The following is a 19,945-nucleotide window of genomic DNA, read 5'->3' as shown; positions in this document are numbered from 1 at the left end:
CGTTGAACAGCTTCAGGTGCTTGGAAGATCTGAAACCATAAACAGAAGAAAAATGTATTACTAATAGAGCTCTGGTGTTACCTAACGGGTGAGTGGCTCCGTTAGGGAACACTGGAGCCGCCGGAGCAGCTCACCGGTCCGGTACGGTGAGTGGCCCCAGGGCTCCGGAGCTGAGCTAAATACTTAGCCCATGCAAAGATCATACTTGTAAACAAATATAAATAACATAAAAAAATGTACGTCACTTACCGTTGACTCGTGTGCAGTTGCCGGGTCCGTACTGTTGGTACTGATCCTTTTATGAGGGTAAGTGTTGATGCAAAACCTAATTTTTACTGTCCCATCGCTGTGGAAACAGCCACCGCTTCTAAACAATGGCGGACGCTCCAGCCGGCGGAGTTGGTTGTGGGCGTGGTTTCAGCAGCGGAGGCCGGCCTATGGAAATCTGCGCCTAATGGAAATCTGCGCCCAACGACAGGCGCAGATTCTGAACGGCTCGTAGAAGTCACATGACACTGGAAGGATCCTCCGGGCGGGGTGAACAGACCCTGCAGAATTCGGTTGCTTTTCATCTTCTTTGTGTTGGCAGGTTGAGGGGAGACCACTTTATATATGTTAAAACAAGAAAAAACGTGTTTTTCATAATAGGTCCTCTTTAAGTTAATACGTAGTATAATTACCCAAAATTGTCATATTTCAATCTCTCTCTATAATAATGACCTTTTAAAAAGGTAAACTTAATCAATAAAAACATTTACAGCTCGATGATCGATCAAACAATGAAACGATGATCAAATATTTATAAAGGGCGAAATGTTATGTTATTACAAATAGTGATGATAATTAAATTTTCTGGCTCCAGACGGACAGAAGTGTGGTCGTTGATCCGATTAAAAAGTTTGCAAGTGTGCAAGTGTGCAAGTGTGCGGTTCTAACTCCAGAGTAAATCATCTCTTCTTTAGTGGTGTTCTGTCTGCAGCTGGTGTCTGTTCTGCGCTTGAAGTCTAGAGCTGCATACTGTACAGAGGCGGACGCCTCATTCTGCAAGAACAGAAACGCATTATGGGTATTGTCTTCATACACACTTCATGTCGTGTTGAGAGGATGTGTGAACCGTCCTGACTGTCAGCGGTGTATTCCGGCTGGTTATGGGACCCTTTAAATAAAGTTTTTGTTGTCATTAAAACTGGTTATCTTAAAAGAAAACATTTTATCATCCCTTAACCAAAACTATCTAGAATTAAAATAAGCACAGAGACAAACATAAGTATGTGAACCCCATGAAATTAGCTCAGGGGTTTGTTGTTGTTGTTTTTTTTTTTTTGCATTCATTTGCTATAAAACATGATTCAAGGTAATCTAATGATATAATATCTCATGTCTTTACTGAACACACCCATTCAGCATTCAACGACACATTCAAGGTCGGTGGGAAAACAAAGGTTGGCCTAGAATAGTATTACCCTGGCCTCTAGTACAGAAAGGAACCTAGGTGTTATTTTTGACCAGAATCTGTTTTTTGATCCACATATTATACTGGTTTCTTGGACCGCCTCTTTCACCTTTGTAATATTAAAAGAAATAGGTCAGATTACTTCAAGATATAACTATTATAATTCTGTAGTATTGGGTTGTCCTCTTAAAATGTTCCAGCTCATCCAAAATGCTGCAGCCAGGGTTCTACCTAGAACTATAGTAAGGATAATATTTACCCAGTTGTAGCTTCTCTTCATTTGCTGATTATAAAATCCAGAATAGAATTTGAAATTATTTTCCTCATATATAAAGTTCTTATGTCCAAGCTCCATCATATCTGAAAGAGTTCATAGCTCCATATTTTCCAAGCAGAGCACTTGGTCCTCAGACAGCAAGTTTACTTGTGGTTCCTAGAGTTTCAAAAGTAGAACGGGAAGCAGAGACTTCAGTTATCAGGTTCCTCTCCTCTGGAACCGGCTGCCAATTTGTGTTCGGGAATGAGATACCCTCTCTACCTTCAAGATTAAACCTTCCTTTTGGATAAAGCTTATATTTAGTGATGGCTCATATGCCCTGAAACATCCCTCTATAAGCCTAGACTGGTGGGGGACCTCCCATGATGCACCTCTCCTCACGCTCTTTTCTTCTACTCCAACTTTTTCCCAGCAGGTGCTTTTGATCTGTTGTGCCTGTTATCTCCTCTTTCTTGATACAATCTGTTGGTTTCCTTAATAAAGTAGTAAACTGTTATTTTATGAGCTTTTTATTAATTTGACTAATGAGTTGAACTGTATTGTTGAAGTGCCTTGAGATGGCATTTGTCATGATTTGACACTATATAAATAAAGTTTAATTTAATTAATCATCAAGTGATTCTTGCCTCTCTGTGTATGAAGTGTGGATCTTTTTTAATTAATTAATTCATTTTTTACTTCAGTACCAGTCAGAACAAATTATATCTACAGCTACAGACGATAAGGTTAACTAGATTCTATGACAACTATGATGCAATCAGCTTCTCAGATGAGGAGGTGCAAGTTGCTGAACACTCACGAGCAAAACTCAAAAACCTCCAGGTTGTAACAATGTTTTATTATTTTCAGATACATGAAGTCACATACATGTAAAGGGTTGAGGATAAAATACAAACAATAATGACTTTATATGCAAAAAAAAATCTGATTTCATAATTAACACATTCAGTTGCAGTGGAAGTGAGCACAATGAAAAGAGAGAAAAATTAGGATTTGACCTTCTTCTGTGGGTCATGTCATATATTGTATTGTATATATTGTGTGTATATATATATATATATATATATATATATATATATATATATATATATATATATATATATATATATATATATATATATATATACAGGAAAAACAGTTAAAACTAAAATGTGGCTGATTTATTTATATCTAATTATACATTTAGCCTCTTAAGACGCTAGTTCTACGGTTTTACAGTGTAGTACACACATTCACTCCAGGTGGGATCCCTCTGTGTTCTTGATCTGTTGGTCAGGTTGGCACTCAAAGTAGGACAATAGATGTTTTCTGCACGTAGGTAACCCTGGAAACAAAGTGTTTAGTAGCAGTTTTAAGAGCGACATGAAGTGAATTGTTTGTTGTTACTATTACATATCTAGTGCAACTGATCACTTCAGTTATATTATTAATACTCACCTTTGCATCTGTGGTGAGATGTGGTAATCTTGTTTTAGACCCAACTTGTGAAAAAGAAAATGTTTCATATAAACACTTAATCCATTGAAAACATAGGGTGTGAGAATAATTATTATTTTATTTTATTTCTTTTTTTAAAAGCTACCTGAAGATTCATAGTTGCTTTTGTTGTTCATCAAACACACCGAGAAAGCAAGTAAAACACACAGGATGGAGGTAAACGCAAGAGCTCCACACCAGAAATAAGATACAAAATTGACCTCATCTGCAGGGAGAGAATCTCAATAAATATTTTATTTAGAGTGTAATTCTGTATTATTTTTGAAGCTCAGTTATAATGTTACTCACATGTCAAATCCAGCCTAGTTTTGTTTCCAAACAATATTTGTCCACATGAAGCAACAGCACAGTAGTAGGTCCCAGCATGAGACACATTCAGGTCCTTCATCAGCATGTTGTAGAAATATGTGTGTGATTCTGAGTCCGGATTCCTCTCACACTGATCATTCCTGGCTCCATGGGTGTAAATGAGTCCTGGATGAGATTCTTCTGACTCTTTGAACCAGTAAACGCGACGTTCTCCATTACGGCTCCAAGTCTGTACTGTACATTTCAGAGACACAGAGTCTCCTGGCTGGATGGTCTCAGATGACGACTGATGGATCAACGCCTGGATGTTTGAATCTGAATCCTTCACAGTGACTGTTTTACCCTCCGCAAAATCCCAAATGATTACATTTCGAGCTGCACAGTAGTATGTGGCTGAGTCTGAAAGGTTCAGATCTGAAATTGTTAAGTGGTGATTACGTTTTTTTATGTCCAGAGTGAAGCGTGAATTGTTCTTGGAAATTTCATTAAAAGTGACTGTCATGCCTTTTATGTAAAAAGTTGAGATGCACTTAGGTTTTTCTCCCAGAGGTTGCATGTACCAGTAAAGCCACGTTGGATTATTATTATAGTTACATTTCAAAGTCACATGGTCTCCAACATGAGCTGATATAAAACCAGTTTCTTGTTGAACCTTTGAAGATGATGTCAGATGGATCTTCTGAGCTGAAGGGAAATCAGTAAAATTAATGAAAAAAAAAACATACAGTCAATATGTTTTACCGAATCAGCATAACCATTATATAAAAGGAAAACATTACATTTGTATTAAAAAAAGTCAAAACTCACCCATCTTCCCTAGAAATAAATACGTCAAACAGAAGACAAAGTGTGCAGATGTCATCGTGCGAGATTCACACATTGTATGATAAGAAGGCTGAACCTGTCTTCACTCTTAAGCGACAAGACTGCGTTTGATTGGCTGACCAGAAGTGACACATTGGTGTTGTAGAGCTGCATGGCCCTGGGAACAAAAGAGTTCCTCAACCTGTTTGATGAGCATGCCAGTGACAGGAGTCTGTCACTGAATATGTTTCGCTGTTTATTCAGCTGTTTATTCAGTCAACCACTGTGCAGTGGCTGGTGTTCATTCTCCATGATATTCAGCAGCCTGCTCAGGTTCCTGCTGAGACACTAATGGCGCTTTTCCACTAGTACCTACTCAGCCTGACTCGACTCGCCTCGCCTCGGTTTTGCACTTTTCCACTAGGGGTCGTGGCGTGCCGAGTAGATACTTTTCTGTAACTACTCTGCTGAGGTTCTGAGTCGGGCTGTATCTGACGTCATCACACTACAGGCCACCGATTGGTCAGGGGGTTGGGAGTCAGACATCTGAGTCCGAATGTGACATCAGCGAAAGAGCAACTCGCGGCTTCTTGTTCATTTTATTCGAAAGGCAATAGCAGCGCAAAAGTCTGTTTGATGATCCAACTCTGAGGTGCAGATGTTCATAAACCTGGTGGCTGAGGAGAGAATTAAAAAGGGATCTAGGGCGATAAAGAACAACCACATCTACCAGGAGCTCTGTCACTTCATAGCTGCTCGCGGCTACCAACGGACAGCAGCGCCGAGACAAACTAAAAAAAATTAAAAAGCGTCACCGCTTGAAGCTTCTCTCACTCTCATTTTTTAACTTGATATCGAACATAAGCCACAGACCCAGCAGCACATATATCATCTCCTCCATGTTCTACATCTTTAGTGTTGTTGTCTTTTTCGTTTAAATCACACAATCAAATACGTTACAGCAGCTTCGCTCCAACTCGCCCACTTCTGATTTGGGTATTGAAAAGAAACGAGGCCAAGGCGAGTCAAGTCGAGTCGGGCTGAGTAGGTACTAGTGTAAAAGCGCCATATGTACGTTTATATGCACTAACAGAAAGTTGAATTATTGCGTAAATCAATAACTAATTTTTAACAAACTAAGGTGTATACACCTTGGGCTGTAGTTAGTGCTGGGCGGTATACCGGTTCATACCGAATACCGGTGTTTATTTTTCTTATGATAGGAATTTTTCATATACCGTAATACCGGTGAGTATGTACAGTAGCGTACACAACGTTGGGAACGCCGCGCAGCGCTACGTTCCGCGGTGCGGACACTGTTTGTGAGGGGACGGTTTAGCAGTAGTGATGCACCGATTGTTCGGTAACCGAAATTGTTCGGCCGAAAATGGCAAAAAAACACTTTCGGTGTTCGGTGGAATAAGTGGGAAAAAAACGAACAATTAATAACGGCGTTGTAATATAAGGAAATAGACTGGCCGCTCCCGTAACAGTTGCGCACCACAAACATAAATCGTTGGCCAACCAAAAAGTAACCACATAAGAATTTTACCTAACATTCACCAGGAGGTGGAACCAAAACAACATAATGCTGGAAATTAAAAAATATTCAGTTTTTTATGTTCAATAAATATTTTCTACCTTGTAATTTTGTAAAAGATCAGTCAGACAACACTTAAAGGGCACATATTATGGCATTTAATGTATATTTTAAAAAGGCCTTGAATGTCTTAAAAACAAGCTAAAGCTTGTTTTTTCTACATAAATCAGAAATTCAGCCTGTGGGCCATGTCTCTAGTTTTACCGCTTCTAAAGCCTTTTTCTGTGCTTCATTCTGAGGTGAGGGGGGGCTATGATAATGAGGCCCTGCGCTGATTGGCTGCTTGAATGACGTGTAGCAGGGGAGGAGACAAAGCGTCGCTCCGGGGAGAAGAGCAGCGGCTGCGTACACATAGCGTGTTCCACGGTTCTGCGTTAAATCGACGCGTACCCTACGCCGTAGGCTCTGCATTGGTGTAACGCGGAACCATAAATCAGCCTTTAGTCACCTCGTCTTCACACGGGAAGATTTAATGTAATTCTAAACAGTTACACCACAGTTATTTACTCCGATTCCTCATTTAATTTTTGTTACAAGACAAATGAATCATGTTAACTGTAAAGAAATCACAACATTATTGTTAAAAAAATAAAACAACATAAGTTGTATATAAATAACATTTATGCACTATTGCTGGCTCAAGGAAGGACCGCGCGTCTTCTGAAGGTGTCGTTGAACAGCTTCAGGTGCTTGAAAGATCTGAAACCACAGAAGAAAAATGTATTACGGTACTAATACTGCCGCCGGCGCCCGGAGCCCCTGGGTTCGGAGCTCCGGGTTCGGAGCTCCGAACCCGGGGCTCCTCGACGGTCCGGTCCGTGAGCAGCTCCGGCAGCTCCGTATGCGGCCCCGGTGCTCCGGAGCTAAGCTAAATACTTAGTCCATGCAAAGATCATACAAATATAAATAACGTAACTTACCGCTGACTTGTGTGCAGTTGCCGGGTCCGTACTGTGAGCACTGATCCTTTTATGAGGGTAAATGTCGATGCGAAACCTCATTTTAACTCTCCCTCGCTGTGGAAACCGGTGGAAAACAGTCACCGCTTCTAAACAATGGCTGAAGCTCCAGCCGGCGGAGAGAGCTGGTTGTGGGCGTGGTTTCAGCAGCGGAGGCTGACCTATGGAAATGAGCGCCTATGGTGACGTCACCATAGGCGCAGATTCAGAACGGGCCGTAGAGATGTCACATGACACTGGAAGATTCTGCAGGGCGGGGGTACAGACCTTGCAGATTTTGATGGGATTTTATCTTTCCTGTGTTGGCAGGGTGAGGGGAGACCACTTTATGTTAAAACAAGAAAAAACGTGTTTTTCATAATAGGTCCCCTTTAAAGTCTTTAAGTGTTGTCTGACTGATTTTCTCACTTCATTAGAATCATAAGTGCCGCCACCTCATTGTAAACGGCATCTTTTTGTGAGGCCATGCAAACCTGTATTTATACTAGTGTGGACATTAATGTTTTTCTACAATATTTCTTCCTCATGACAGTAAAATAGGCCATTCTAAGCCAATTTACTGCTGCAATTCCTTTCCAAATCATTAGAAAATGTGGTTAACACCCAGTTGTGCATGAAAAAAAAATACCGTGATATACCGTGAAACCGATATAATTTTGAAAAATACAGTGATATACATTTTTGGTCATATCGCCCAGCACTAGCTGTAGTCAAACCAAACTGAAGCTATTGAGATCGAGCTTTTAGTGCCAGATAATGGAATTCCTATTTGGAGTTATTTTGGCATTGTAACGAGGCGTATTTTGTTACTTGTATATTTTTCACATGTGGCAACTTTATTTATTTGCACAACAACGTAGGTGATAGTAATAATCTCACATTGTACTTGAGTCACAATAGCCCTTTATTTGCCATGATTTGCTCAATAGATTTATCAAATTGCTTAGTTGCACATTTTTTAACTTTATTTATTGAATGTGTGTGCAGGCTTTTGGGAAAGCTTGTGACCGCGGTTGATTGGGTGCCGTCGGGCAGGTGCGGGACTGCGCATTCGGCTTCTGCTGCAAGAGGAGAAGAAAGTTAAAGGAGCTTTATGCAAGAGCAATAATAAAACGAATCATAAAATGACCCCGATATGTCAACAGACATTTAAAAATCATGTTCATTTCAAATACTTATGTCACTGACAACAGCACTCAAGCCAGGATATTCCTGTTTAAAAAGAGGAGTTGCAGCCCTCAACTGATGTTGATGTTGTAATTTTTTGTTTTGGCGTGAAGCTCCACCCTCCACCTATCTCCCAATCACGAAGTCAGTAGTGTTTCGGCATCCGGGTTGCCAGCTCGGCTCTAATTATCGCAGCAGCCGCTACGAACGTGTTGGATGAAAAAATGTCTAGCTTTCCAAAACCTAAAAGACCTCGTTATGAATCCGAGTTACGTCGTGACAAGGTCCGAAATAAAACAAGGATTTGTATAGGAGATGCTTTTGATAGATGGAGACGGCTGAAAGCGGAGAAGAATTTGAAGACAGACGCCAACGTTGCGGATTTTCTCCTGGACAGGTAAGATTCATACCTAAATGTTTGGGGTGTCGTCAAAAAATTACCTATCTGACATTTCATACATAAATACCGTATTTTCGCGACCATACGGGCGCCGTGTGGAAAGGCGCACCCTCAGTTTTGTGTAATTTCTGTATTTAAAACACACACACGGCGCACCGAACCTAAAGGCGCCGTCTACACACACGCACGCGCCGCAGAACACACACACACAAGCACACAAGTGTGTGTATTTAAAAATAGAGCAGGAGCAAAACTTTGTTTGATTGTAGGCTACTTTATTTCAGTTTTTACATTAATCAAACCCATCGAAATCCTCATCCTCTGTTTCTGCATTAAAGAAATCAGCTGTGCCAGTCCCAATTTCCTCGCTGTCAGAGTCACTTTCCGTGCCGTGCGGCGCCTCGGACTTGCCGACTTTTGCAAAAGCTCGCAAAATAGTCCCAGCAGACACGTTAGCCCACGCATCAACAATACATCTGCAAACTGTGGCATAACTTGCCCGGCGCTGCTTTCCATTCTTGGTGAAACTGTGTTCTCCCTCAGACATCCAACTCTCCCACGCCGCTGCAGCCTTAAAGGGGACCTATTATGAAAAACTTGTTTTTTCTTGTTTTAACATATATAAAGTGGTCTCCCCTCACCCTGCCAGCAGAGGGGAGATGAAATCCCATGAAAATCTGCAAGGTCTGTTCCCCCCCGCCCGACTGAATCCCCCAGTGTCATGTGACTTTCTTGAGCCGTTTAGAATCTGCTCCCGTCGTGACTCACGACGGGAGCAGATTTCCATAGGTCGGCCTCCGCTGTTGAAACCACGCCCACAACCAGCTCTCTCCGCCGGCTGGAGCTTCAGCCATTGTTCAGCAGCGGTGACTGTTTTCCACCGGTTTCAACAGCGAGGGACAATTAAAATTAGGTTTTGCATCGACATTTACCCTCATAAAAGGATCAGTTCCAACAGCACGGACCCGGCAACTGCACACGAGTCAGCGTCAGGGCGTCTCGGTGAGTCTGTGTGAGGAGCTGTGGGATGAGACTGCAGGCCTATCGGGACATCAAGGGACAAAAGTGGAGAGAAATCTCCCAGAATTTGGACATACCTGTTGTGTTTAAAAGTGGTAGAAATGTGATATTCTTTTGCTCTTTTAACAATAAAATGTTCATTTAAAATAAAATATAGCATTTCCATGCCTCATATCAGGATCAATTGAATCATTTATCAATATGTGGTTATGGAACTTTTTTTCGGTCGCCAAGCAACTTGCAACAAATATGTTCAGGGGTCTCCAACCCTGGTCCTGGATCCACCTATCCAGCATGTTTTAGGTGTCTCCCTGCATGAACACACCTGATTCTAATCGAGGGTCGTCATTAACTTGTCATCAAGGTCTGGACAGTTCTGTTGCTGACACAGTTCCTTGTATCATGGTGTGCTGAAGCAGGGAAAGATCTAAAACATGCAGGACCAGAGTTGGAGACCCAGGCGCGCCCTGCTTTGCTCCGAGTCTGCGCCCACTCGCCGCCGACTCTGCTCCACCTGCGCGGACTCTGCGCCGAGTCTGCGCCACCCCGTTCTATGTGAAAAAGGCTTAATTCAGAGGGGGAACACTGAGTCTTTTTTTAGACATTTTGTTCACATTTTCACTGTCAACTGCGGATTCTGGTGTTTTCCTCTTTGCAGCAAGTTTAAACAAATCCTCCTCCATTACACTATCCTCCTCTCCATCCAACACAGACTCAGCCATCCCGGTGGCAGTCTGTCCAGTCAGACCCTGCAACAGAGCCTGACTTCCAGACTCTGCCATCTAGCTCTGTACACCGGTCGCTTCGCTCTGCACAAAAACCTGCGCCCCACTTTGCGCTTCGCCCGGCGCCCCGCCCAGCGCAGCAGAGCCGGCTGTCAGCTCTGACAGCCGGCTCTGCTGCCTGCCGTTCCCCCGCTCTGTCGGGGCATGAACGGATCAACTTGATATATTGAAAACATGTATGTGACCTCGTTGTGTGTTACTCGTAAAACGTTTTCAGTCAAAGTAAAATGTGCGCTTCCTTGCATTATTTACATCTAAGTGATTTTATTTCTCCACATGTTTTAGACAGATTATTAATAGGAAAGCAGTGAGAATGCACTTTTTTCCTTAAAATGCTCTCCTACAGGACTGATTTTGTGCCCACCCTAATAAGCCTCGTGCCCCCTCTGAATATTTTGCTCTGGCGCCGACCCTGGTTTCAGATCTTTCAAGCACCTGGAGTTGTTCAACGACACATTCAGAAGACGCGCGGTCCTTCCTTGAGCCAGCAATAGTGCATACATTTTATTTATATATTTTAACAATAAAGTTGCCATTTGTGAAAATTCAGTGTTGTGATTTTCTTTACAGTTAACATGATTAATTTGTCTTGTAACATAAGAAGTGAAATGATGAGGAATTGGAGTAAATAACCGTGGTGTACCTGTTTAGAATTAAATTCAATCTTCCTGTGTGAAGACGAGGTGACTAAAGGCTGATTTATGGTTCCGCGTTACACCAACGCAGAGCCTACGGCGTAGGGTACGCGTCGATTGAACCGTGGACACGCTTTGCTACGCAGCCGCTGCTCTTCTCCCCGGAGCGACGCTTTGTCTCCTCCCCTGCTACACGTCATTCAAGCAGCCAATCAGCGCAGAGCCTCATTATCATAGCCTCGCCTCCCCTCAGAATGAAGCACAGAAAAAGGCTTTAGAAGCAGTAAAACTAAAGACATGGCCCACAGGCTGAATTTCTGATTTATGTAGAAAAAACAAGCTTTAGATTGTTTGTAAGGCATTCAAGGCCTGTTTAAAATATACATTAAATGCCATAATATGTCCCCTTTAAGGCTGATTTATGGTTCCGCGTTACACCAACGCAGAGCCTACGCCGTAGGGTACGCGGCGACGCGCGTGTCTGGTTGCCTGGAAATGGCAACCACAGTCTGCAGTGCTGCAACGAGTGACCCGCGAACGCTTCGAGCCCCAGATGAGCCGAACGAAGGACCCTGGCATGCCCTGACGACCTGAACGCCTTTGGACCCACCTGGAGATGAAGGAGGCCCAGCTGCTGTGCCCATGCTGCATCCCCTCATCCACACGGAGATGAGGAGAGCAGGAAAAGAGCTGCTTTTAACCTGGATCACCTGTGGAGCGCAACCATCCAGCTGTTCACCAAGAAACACTGGTCTGTCATGGACAGAACCACCTTTTTCTTCACTTCCAAAGATGTACGTAAGAGGCTGTTTTGTGTCTGGGCAGAGAAACATAGTTAACACATTGAACAAGTTTAGTTCTACATTGTGAGCCAGACTGATGATCCCGTCACAACCAGTGTTGGGATGTTACAGTAACGCCGTTAGTTTTGCGGTAACTAATACTCTAACGCATTACTTTTTAAATTCAGTAACGCAGTTACCGTTACGTTATTTCTGGCTACAGTGAAGCTTTTTTTCCCCACACGCATAGACCGTAGGAAATGTAGTGTGTCTGTGTGTGCTTTCAAAAACATGACGGTCATGAGCCAAGAGAAGGCGAGTTTCGCAACGTGGAGATATTGTCATTACAGTAATCCCTTGTTTTTCGCAGGGATTACGTTCCAAAAGAACCCGTGATAAGTGAAATTCTTTTTACAATTATTATAGAAGGCTTCAAATTGCGGAGATCCGCACCGCCTCCCATGTATTCCACTGCTCTTCTGAGCCGCTGCATCCCGACTCGCGCTGTAGCGTCTTTTTCTCCTAAAGCCCAGCAGGTGTGTATTTTCGAGAGAAGAAAATAGTTATGGGTCGTTTTGTCTCTCTTTTTTCTTCTGGGCAAGAAGATTCTTATAAACCGACATGCCACCATTGGTTATATTTGAAAACTGTAATGAACGATTCATCAAAGAGTCCCGTTCCTGAGCTGCTGGCTGAAGCTCATTGGCCGTTCTCAGCATCGTTGCTAAGCGACCAACGTTATTGATACAGGAAGTGAAGGAGCGGGGAGACTGTCTAGCCAATCAGAATGCAGAACACAAGGCACAATGCAAATCCATACAGTACCTGCTGAAATGAAGGCTAGAGTGGCATTAATGGGAGCATTTGAAAAAATGTTTTTATTTAAAGTAACTAAATAGTTACTTTTCATAGTAACACATTACTTTTTGGTCTAAGTAACTGAGTTACTAACTGAGTTACTTTTTTAATGAAGTAACTAGTAACGGTAACTAGTTACTATTTTTCAGTAACTAGCACAACACTGGTCACAACTTGGTTTATTGGCTTAGTGTCTTTGTTTATTTTATCGTTTGTCTACTGCTGCTACCACGTTACTGGATCTTGTTGACGTGTTCTTTCACAACAGAAAACAAAGCCCTTCCTCATTTCCCAGTTGAATGACCAGAGAGCACAGGTGAAGTTAGTTTCACATTGGTGCGTCTCTGTGTGGGAAAAATCAGAAGAGCTGGATTTTCTGGTGGTGAGAAGTTATTCTCATGTCTTGGGTTTTACTTTTCTCCTCTCATCCTCTCCTACTAAACCCCGGACACACGCAGACTCTTATCTGGGCCATAAAGCCGATGAGTTCTTTTGTTCTCACTGAAGGAGATGAAATCTCGTCCACCATTTTGAATCAGGTGAAATTCAATCACCATGTGACTTGGTCAGCCATCTTTTCTTTAGCCACACCATGTGTATGAACAGCCATCGTGACTGTCGGCGGGGCAAAACAGAAACACAAACTGGGGGGAAATGTCAACCACTGACATAACCCCCCCCTCAAGGGACAGATCCCAGATGACGTTCTTTGTGTTTATTTTGCACATATTTGTTGCATTTGCTGGTTGCAGAGGCCTGTGCACTGACTCCTTCCTTCACTGTTATTCTGTAACGCCAACCCTAGCAACATGCTGGCATGCATAGAATAACAGCTACTTTAAGACTGATTGTGCTGTTTAGTTATTATTTCCTGATAATTCAGGTGGTGCCCCATTTTGATTTATTAATTTTGATGATTCATTTTGATACGTAATCTTCATTATTAATACTGTCATAAGACAATTATTAACACTCTAATAACTGAACCAGCACTCCCTTTGTTGCACAACACTGATCAGCTGCCATCTTGGACCCTCACGTTATGTCAGCACCAACAGGGTTGATCGCTATCTTGTTCCACCCCCTTTTTAATTTATCTTCTACACACAAATACACGCACATGGGCCGACAGCTGATCTTCGGACTGGTTGTGTTGTTTTATTAATTAATATATGCCTTTTTCCCAACATTATTGTGTATAATGTGCTTACTGTCTCGAACGTGTTGCTCTTCATTTGTTATCTCATAACAATCCCTGGTTTAATGTCTTTGTGTGCATCTATTTCCTGACTTCTCATCCTACAAACTGTTCTTCCTGAACCTGATTCTTTTTGAATTGTCTTAATTTTTACAAATCCGTTTTTGTAATTCTTCTGTTGTCTATGGAATCTTAAAAATCAAAATAAAGGGCATTTCTGAAACGTATTAGTCATAAGAATAAAAAAAGGTAAAAAAGGTTAATAAACTAATATAGAATGAAGTATTATTCCTATGAGAAGCAAGTATTAAGTTATTCCTTAAATAACACGTTTTTTCTTGTTTTAACATATATAAAGTGGTCTCCCCTCACCCTGCCAACACAGAGAAGGAAGAAAGCAACCAAATTCTGTACACCCCGCCCGGAGGATCCTTCCAGTGTCATATGGCTTCTACGAGCCGTTCAGAATCTGCGCCTGTCGACAGGCGCAGATTTCCATAGGTCTGCCTCCGCTGCTGAAACCACGCCCAGAACCATGAATAAATGATGAAAATACTGAATTTTGCTTTAATTGTTGGCTTTATTATTTTGGGAAGGTAGTCTGATTTTGTTAGATTTAGAAAATTGAGACAAAAGTGAGAAAAGGATGCAAATATATTCCTCTTAAAACGTGTGATGTCAATAAATACCTTCTGGGACTTTCATAATTTTCACATCTACTTGCCATAAATTTCATTTGTGTAACAGTTGCACTGTAGAGCCAAGTACAATCCAACAAGAAAACAGAATTCACCTAACTTCAAGTGGACCTTTTGTTTAATACTTTTTTTTAAATGACGAATTTGCAGATTTACTTATTAGCAAACTTCTCAAATGTACATTAATTCAATAGAACTGCTTTGCCTTCAGCCACATTGGTGATGCTTATGTGTGAGGGCAAAACTGACTTGGTGAGCAGCTGTTTTTAGCTTTATACTAATTCAGTTCAATTCAGCTTTGTTTATGTAGTGATCACGACAAATGCAGTTCAGCTTGTTCCAAAGTAGTCCAATTAATACTAAACCAATAAAATAATGATACTAATTATTGCTTTGCTAAGGAAGTCAGCATCAAAACCTTTCTTCAATACAATGGGCCTGATAACTGAAGGGTCAACCTCCCATTTCACTTATAGAAACTCCAGGAACCACAAGTAAACCTGCTGTCTGAGAGCAGCTGGAGGATATTTAATGAACTTTAGGAAAACCCAATAATAATTAAAGCTGCAAGCAGCGATGAACGGGCCCTCGCACTCACGGCCACCGCCCCCCATAAGCATATCAGAAAGGACACCACCCACGACTTCCTATGTCAAACCATTCAAAAGTTATAGCAGAAAAAAGGGACAACCAATCAGAAGAAGGGGCGGGGCTAATTCAGGCCAATGAAGGTCAAGGACTCCATAAAGAATCTGATGACACCACCCACGACTCCCTATGTCAAACCATGTGTCGCAGGATGTAGACGCACATTTTGATGTATAACACACCTGGGTGCACGTTACGGTTTGGGCTGAATTAACTGCCGAAGGAATGGCATAAATTGCGCCAAAGTGACACAATTTATTCAAAATGGCCGACATCCTGTTTGGTTTCGGCCATGGCTCCAAGAGACTTTTCTTTAAGTTGTGTACTTATACAGGTGTGTAGCGATTTTCGTGCATGTACGTCAAACCGTATTGTGGGGCTTGAGCCACAAAGTTTTCTAGGAGGCGCTGTTGAGCCATTTTGCCACGCCCATTAATGTAAACCATTAAATATCAAATTTTTCACCAGGCCTGACTTGCATGCAAAATTTGGTGACTTTTTGGGCACGTTTAGGGGGGCAAAAAGGCCCTCCTTTCGTCAGAAGAAAAAGAAAAAAAAAAATTCCTACAGATACAATAGGGCCTTCGCACTGAAGGTGCTAATTAATTACAATAGTCCAATCTTAAAGTAACAAATGCATGGATCTGTTTTTCTGTGTCAGTCTAAGACAGAATGTTCCTAATTTTAGCAATGTTACGAAGGTGACAAAAGGTGGCCAGAGAAAACTGTTTGTTAAACGTCACATCGGTTAATGTAAATCTAAGCGTGGGAGGGACAAGTAAAAGGGCAGAGATGTTGTTGAAAACCAACGTGAACAAACATATTCAATCATAAATACAACCACATAGACATCCTGTCAGGACGGAGGAGAGGCGGAGCTGACAAAACCACAGGGGCTTGAGTCGATGCAACATTGACCAGAGCGGGAACTCAGCACTGGAAACTTTGTTTGAGTCTTATCTCACAATTGGAGGTTTAAGGTTTAAAACACACTCTCGCTCTTGAACAAAAATAGTACCAAAGTTAAACCAAACAGCTAAGCTATAGCTCCGTGCTTGGTTTTTATATTTCAGTGAAGCACATCCATATTCAAAAGAAATGTTTATTTAAAAGGTACAACATATTTACAGGGCCGCTGGCTACGACAGAACAAATAGAGACGCATTTATGTGACGTCACAAGACACTGGTGTCACGATGCAGCACGATGAGTTTCAGCAGACTTGAACCAAAGGGAGGGATTTTTTATGCTACTCAAGCATGTATGAACACTTAACTGCGTGGCAGGATGGTTATGTCTGAAGAACAAACTGGAAACAACTCACTTACTCACTTCTGTATTTGAAATGTTTGGATAGGCCTCTCGTTATGAGAGTTTGTGACATGCACGCATACTGCTGCCCCCTGGTGGTCAAAGCACAACGGTGCCTGACAGCTAAACATTTCAAGCCAATAATTAATACGATGTATAAATACTCAAAAATGCTAATATTTCAATATCTCTCTATAATAATGACCTATTAAAAAGGTAAACTTAATCTTAAAAAACATTTACAGCTCGATGATTGATCAAACAATGAAATGATGATCAAATATTTTTAAAGGGGGAGATGTTATGTTATTACAAATAATGATGATAATTTAATTTTCCGGCTCCAGACAGACAGAAGTGTGGTCGTTGATCCGAATAAAAAGTCACTGCAAGTGTGCGGTTCTAACTCCAGAGTAAATCATCTCTTCTTTTGTGGTGTTCTGTCTGCAGCTGGTGTCTGTCCTGCGCTTGAAGTCTAGAGCTGCATACTGTACAGAGGCGGACGCCTCATTCTGCAAGAACAGAAACGCATTATGGGTTTAGTCTTCATACACACTTCTGAGTCGTGTTGAGAGGATGTGTGAACCGACCTGACTGTCAGCGGTGTATTCTGGCTGGTTATGGGACCCTTTAAATAAAGTTTTTGTTGTTATTAAAACTGGTTATCTTAAAAGAAAACATTTTGAGAGGCCTCAACAAAAACTATCTGGAATTAAAATAAGTACAGAGACAAGAACAAGTATGTGAACCCCTTGAAATTAGCTGAGGGGGTTGTTGTTGTTTGTTCTTTTGCATTAATTTGCTATAAAACATGAGTCAAAGTAATATAATGATATAATATCTCATCTCTTTACTGAACACACCCATTCAGCATTCAATATAACATTCAAGGTTGGTGGGAAAACGAAGTGGGCCTATAGACTACGGTAATAAAGAGATGGTTCTATGTTTTGACCCAGGGGGACACACGGCTTTAGTTAATTTAAGTTGTCAGAAGGCCATTGTTTACCTGCTACTTTCATCGTACAGTCTTGCTTCATAAGGTTATAGTACAGCTTTGGACTGCTTTGTAAAAATGTTGCTCTAAACATTAAGTTGGAAGAGATTTTCATGGTTTTTTTCTCTCATTTTCACCTCGTGAAAGATTCGTCTGTACTACAGTTAGCATGCTTGGTCAAAACATAGCAACTGCCTTGATACCTTTCATGAAGGTAGAAAAGATTAAAAGTTTCTGTCATTATTGTATGAAATTTGAAGGTCTGATCCGAGTTGAGCTGGGATAGGTTCCAGCAGACCCCTGTGATCCTGGACAGGATTAAAGGAATATAGAAATTGAATAGCTGGATGATCCAAGCTGGTGCAGGGGCCACATCCGGCCCTGGGCCTTATTTTGCCTGTATGTGGACTAATCACTTCAACAAATTCTAATCTGAGTTAGTATTTTGTGCACTTGGAGTCCAATTAGTGAAATGAGTTTGGAGATTCGGCTTAAAGCTGCATTGATAGATAAAAAACATTGGTACCAGCAGTTCCTTATGAACACACTCTGGAGGCACGTGATGAAGGTGAGATGATCTCCACAAGGCTGGGAAGGCATGCAATGTAAACCCAAAGTGTGTAGACAGTTTAGTACGGTGGCTGTTCTCATCTATGTTCGTGAGTCTACCAAACACAAGTCGTATGAGGCAGTGGGACAATAACCGCTGGGGAAAAAAGTAAAAATCCACAACAGAATACATCAAGAAAAAGATTTGTGAGACTGGCCAAGTTACGAATGAAAAGGCTGCACTCACTTTTTCCGCTGCAAATGTGAATATTTAATTATTGTATTCAACAAACTCAGTAAGTAGGTAGTTTGCATATTTTCATCTTAACGCTGTTATTGGGTCTTAGATGATGATCCGTTCATATTTAATGCAGAATTCCACAGAGTTCACATACTATTTCTTGTTTGCTCTCATCCTCATCAGGAACTTGTTTAAAAAAGGAAATAGAAAAAAATAAAAACTTTCTACCTTCGGAGTGGAGACCTTTTCTTCTGGATTTTTGGCAGGAGATGCAACACAAGATGATGTTGAAGATACCAGACACAAGCAGCGCTGCAGCTCCACAATACACCAACACAGAGGGAGCGTTGCTCTGCTGCCCTGTGAAGCCAAGCAACACTGTCTCAACCAACTACGAGAAAAAAACCAATGACACCTGTTACTCACCTCCAGCACGCAGTCCTTTCCCAGTCCCGAAGAGAATCTCTCCGCACAAAGCCACCTCACACTGATGCGTCCTAGTATCTGACTCTGTCTGTGTGGCGTCAGAGTCTGGATGCTGGAGGAGACGAGCCCTGCAACTTGAATCTGAACAACAGACATTTCATAAATAATTTGGAATCAGAGATCTGATGGAAAAATACAATCAGATTTTATATCAAAATATAAATCATTAGAACGCTACCTTTCAAGATCAAAAACGTTGCAGTCTCAAATTCAGTGACTGTAACAGTCATATGTCCACAGTAGTACATGGCTGAATCCCAGTCTTGGACGTTAGAAATGTTCAGATTGTAGAAACCTTTTCCTACATGAACCGAAAATCGTTCGTTGCTTTCAAACTCCAAAAAGAATTTGTTGGAGTTGGATGAGGATTCGTAGAAATAGGACACAATCTGGGGTTGCTGCCCTGCCACCTGCTTATACCAGCTCAGATGTTTGGAACTGGCCGTGTAGAAACAAGACAAGGTGACATTGTCTCCAGGGTGAGCATAGAGCACGTCTCCATCTGAAACACACATGAGATCACTTGATTTCCACTGAGCGCAAACATCGTGTTAAAAAGTTCTTTCTTTAGCTTTTAGAAATCACTTTCAGCATTAATAGGAAAAGTATGTGCAGGGACTTACAGGCACCACAGAGAGGAACCAAGAGCACGTAAAACCCAAGCATCCTTCACTCTCCGTTGTTTGTTCTTCCAGTGTGACGGCAGTTGGAGCAAAGGGGTCGAAGACCAGAAAAAACCCATTCAGCGGAAAATCTCTACACGTAGTGCCACAGATTTGTGGGTGTCACTGCCTCTACAACAGGAAGTGAAAGCTCCAATTATCTAAATACAGTATATAAAAGTGATCCAAATTTACCTTTTTGCAGAAGATTTGAGTTTCTGTTAGGTTAATATGTGCTTTTACGTAATATGTGTAAAGAACTTGTGTCTGCAAGCATGCAAATGTCTGTGCATGGCAGTGTCCTCGTATGTTTCTTCATGTGATAGTATGTGGTGAGATCATAGATGTGCCAATATTATATAGAACGTTTGAATGACTGATTCGCCCGCAGGCAGAACATCATTACTTACATGTCCATGAGGCCAAATCGTGTTTCCTGGGGAGAATCATTTGTGCTTTATTCCTCTACTGCAGCACACCTCATGCTACAGGGCCATGTCTGCTCAAACTTACTGCATTTTGTAAGCTATGCACTCTGATTTAGGGCTACAGGTTCTCCATGTATGTTGTATTGCACTGCATGACATGTTCTTCCATTCTTCCGTTGAC

At 41.6% G+C, this 19,945-nt stretch overlaps 1 protein-coding gene across 1 annotated transcript; it reads right to left on the bottom strand.

Annotated features, from left to right (window-relative positions):
* Positions 1-1,036: 1,036 nt before the first annotated feature.
* On the bottom strand, positions 1,037-19,365 carry LOC133420450 (uncharacterized). Its single transcript, XM_061710142.1, has 6 exons — positions 19,298-19,365; positions 18,853-19,176; positions 18,615-18,755; positions 18,417-18,548; positions 1,124-1,156; positions 1,037-1,041 (listed from the first exon to the last, which is right to left on the bottom strand). The coding sequence occupies exons 1-6, from the start codon at positions 19,338-19,340 to the stop codon at positions 1,037-1,039; spliced, it is 678 nt and encodes a 225-aa protein (XP_061566126.1). The 5' UTR covers positions 19,341-19,365.
* Positions 19,366-19,945: the final 580 nt, after the last annotated feature.

This window comes from Cololabis saira, chromosome 20, assembly GCF_033807715.1.
Source record: "Cololabis saira isolate AMF1-May2022 chromosome 20, fColSai1.1, whole genome shotgun sequence".
In the NCBI taxonomy this organism is placed as follows: Eukaryota; Metazoa; Chordata; class Actinopteri; order Beloniformes; family Belonidae; genus Cololabis; species Cololabis saira.
Note: the sequence above shows the minus strand (reverse complement) of the source record. Positions and strands in the feature narration are given on the sequence as shown.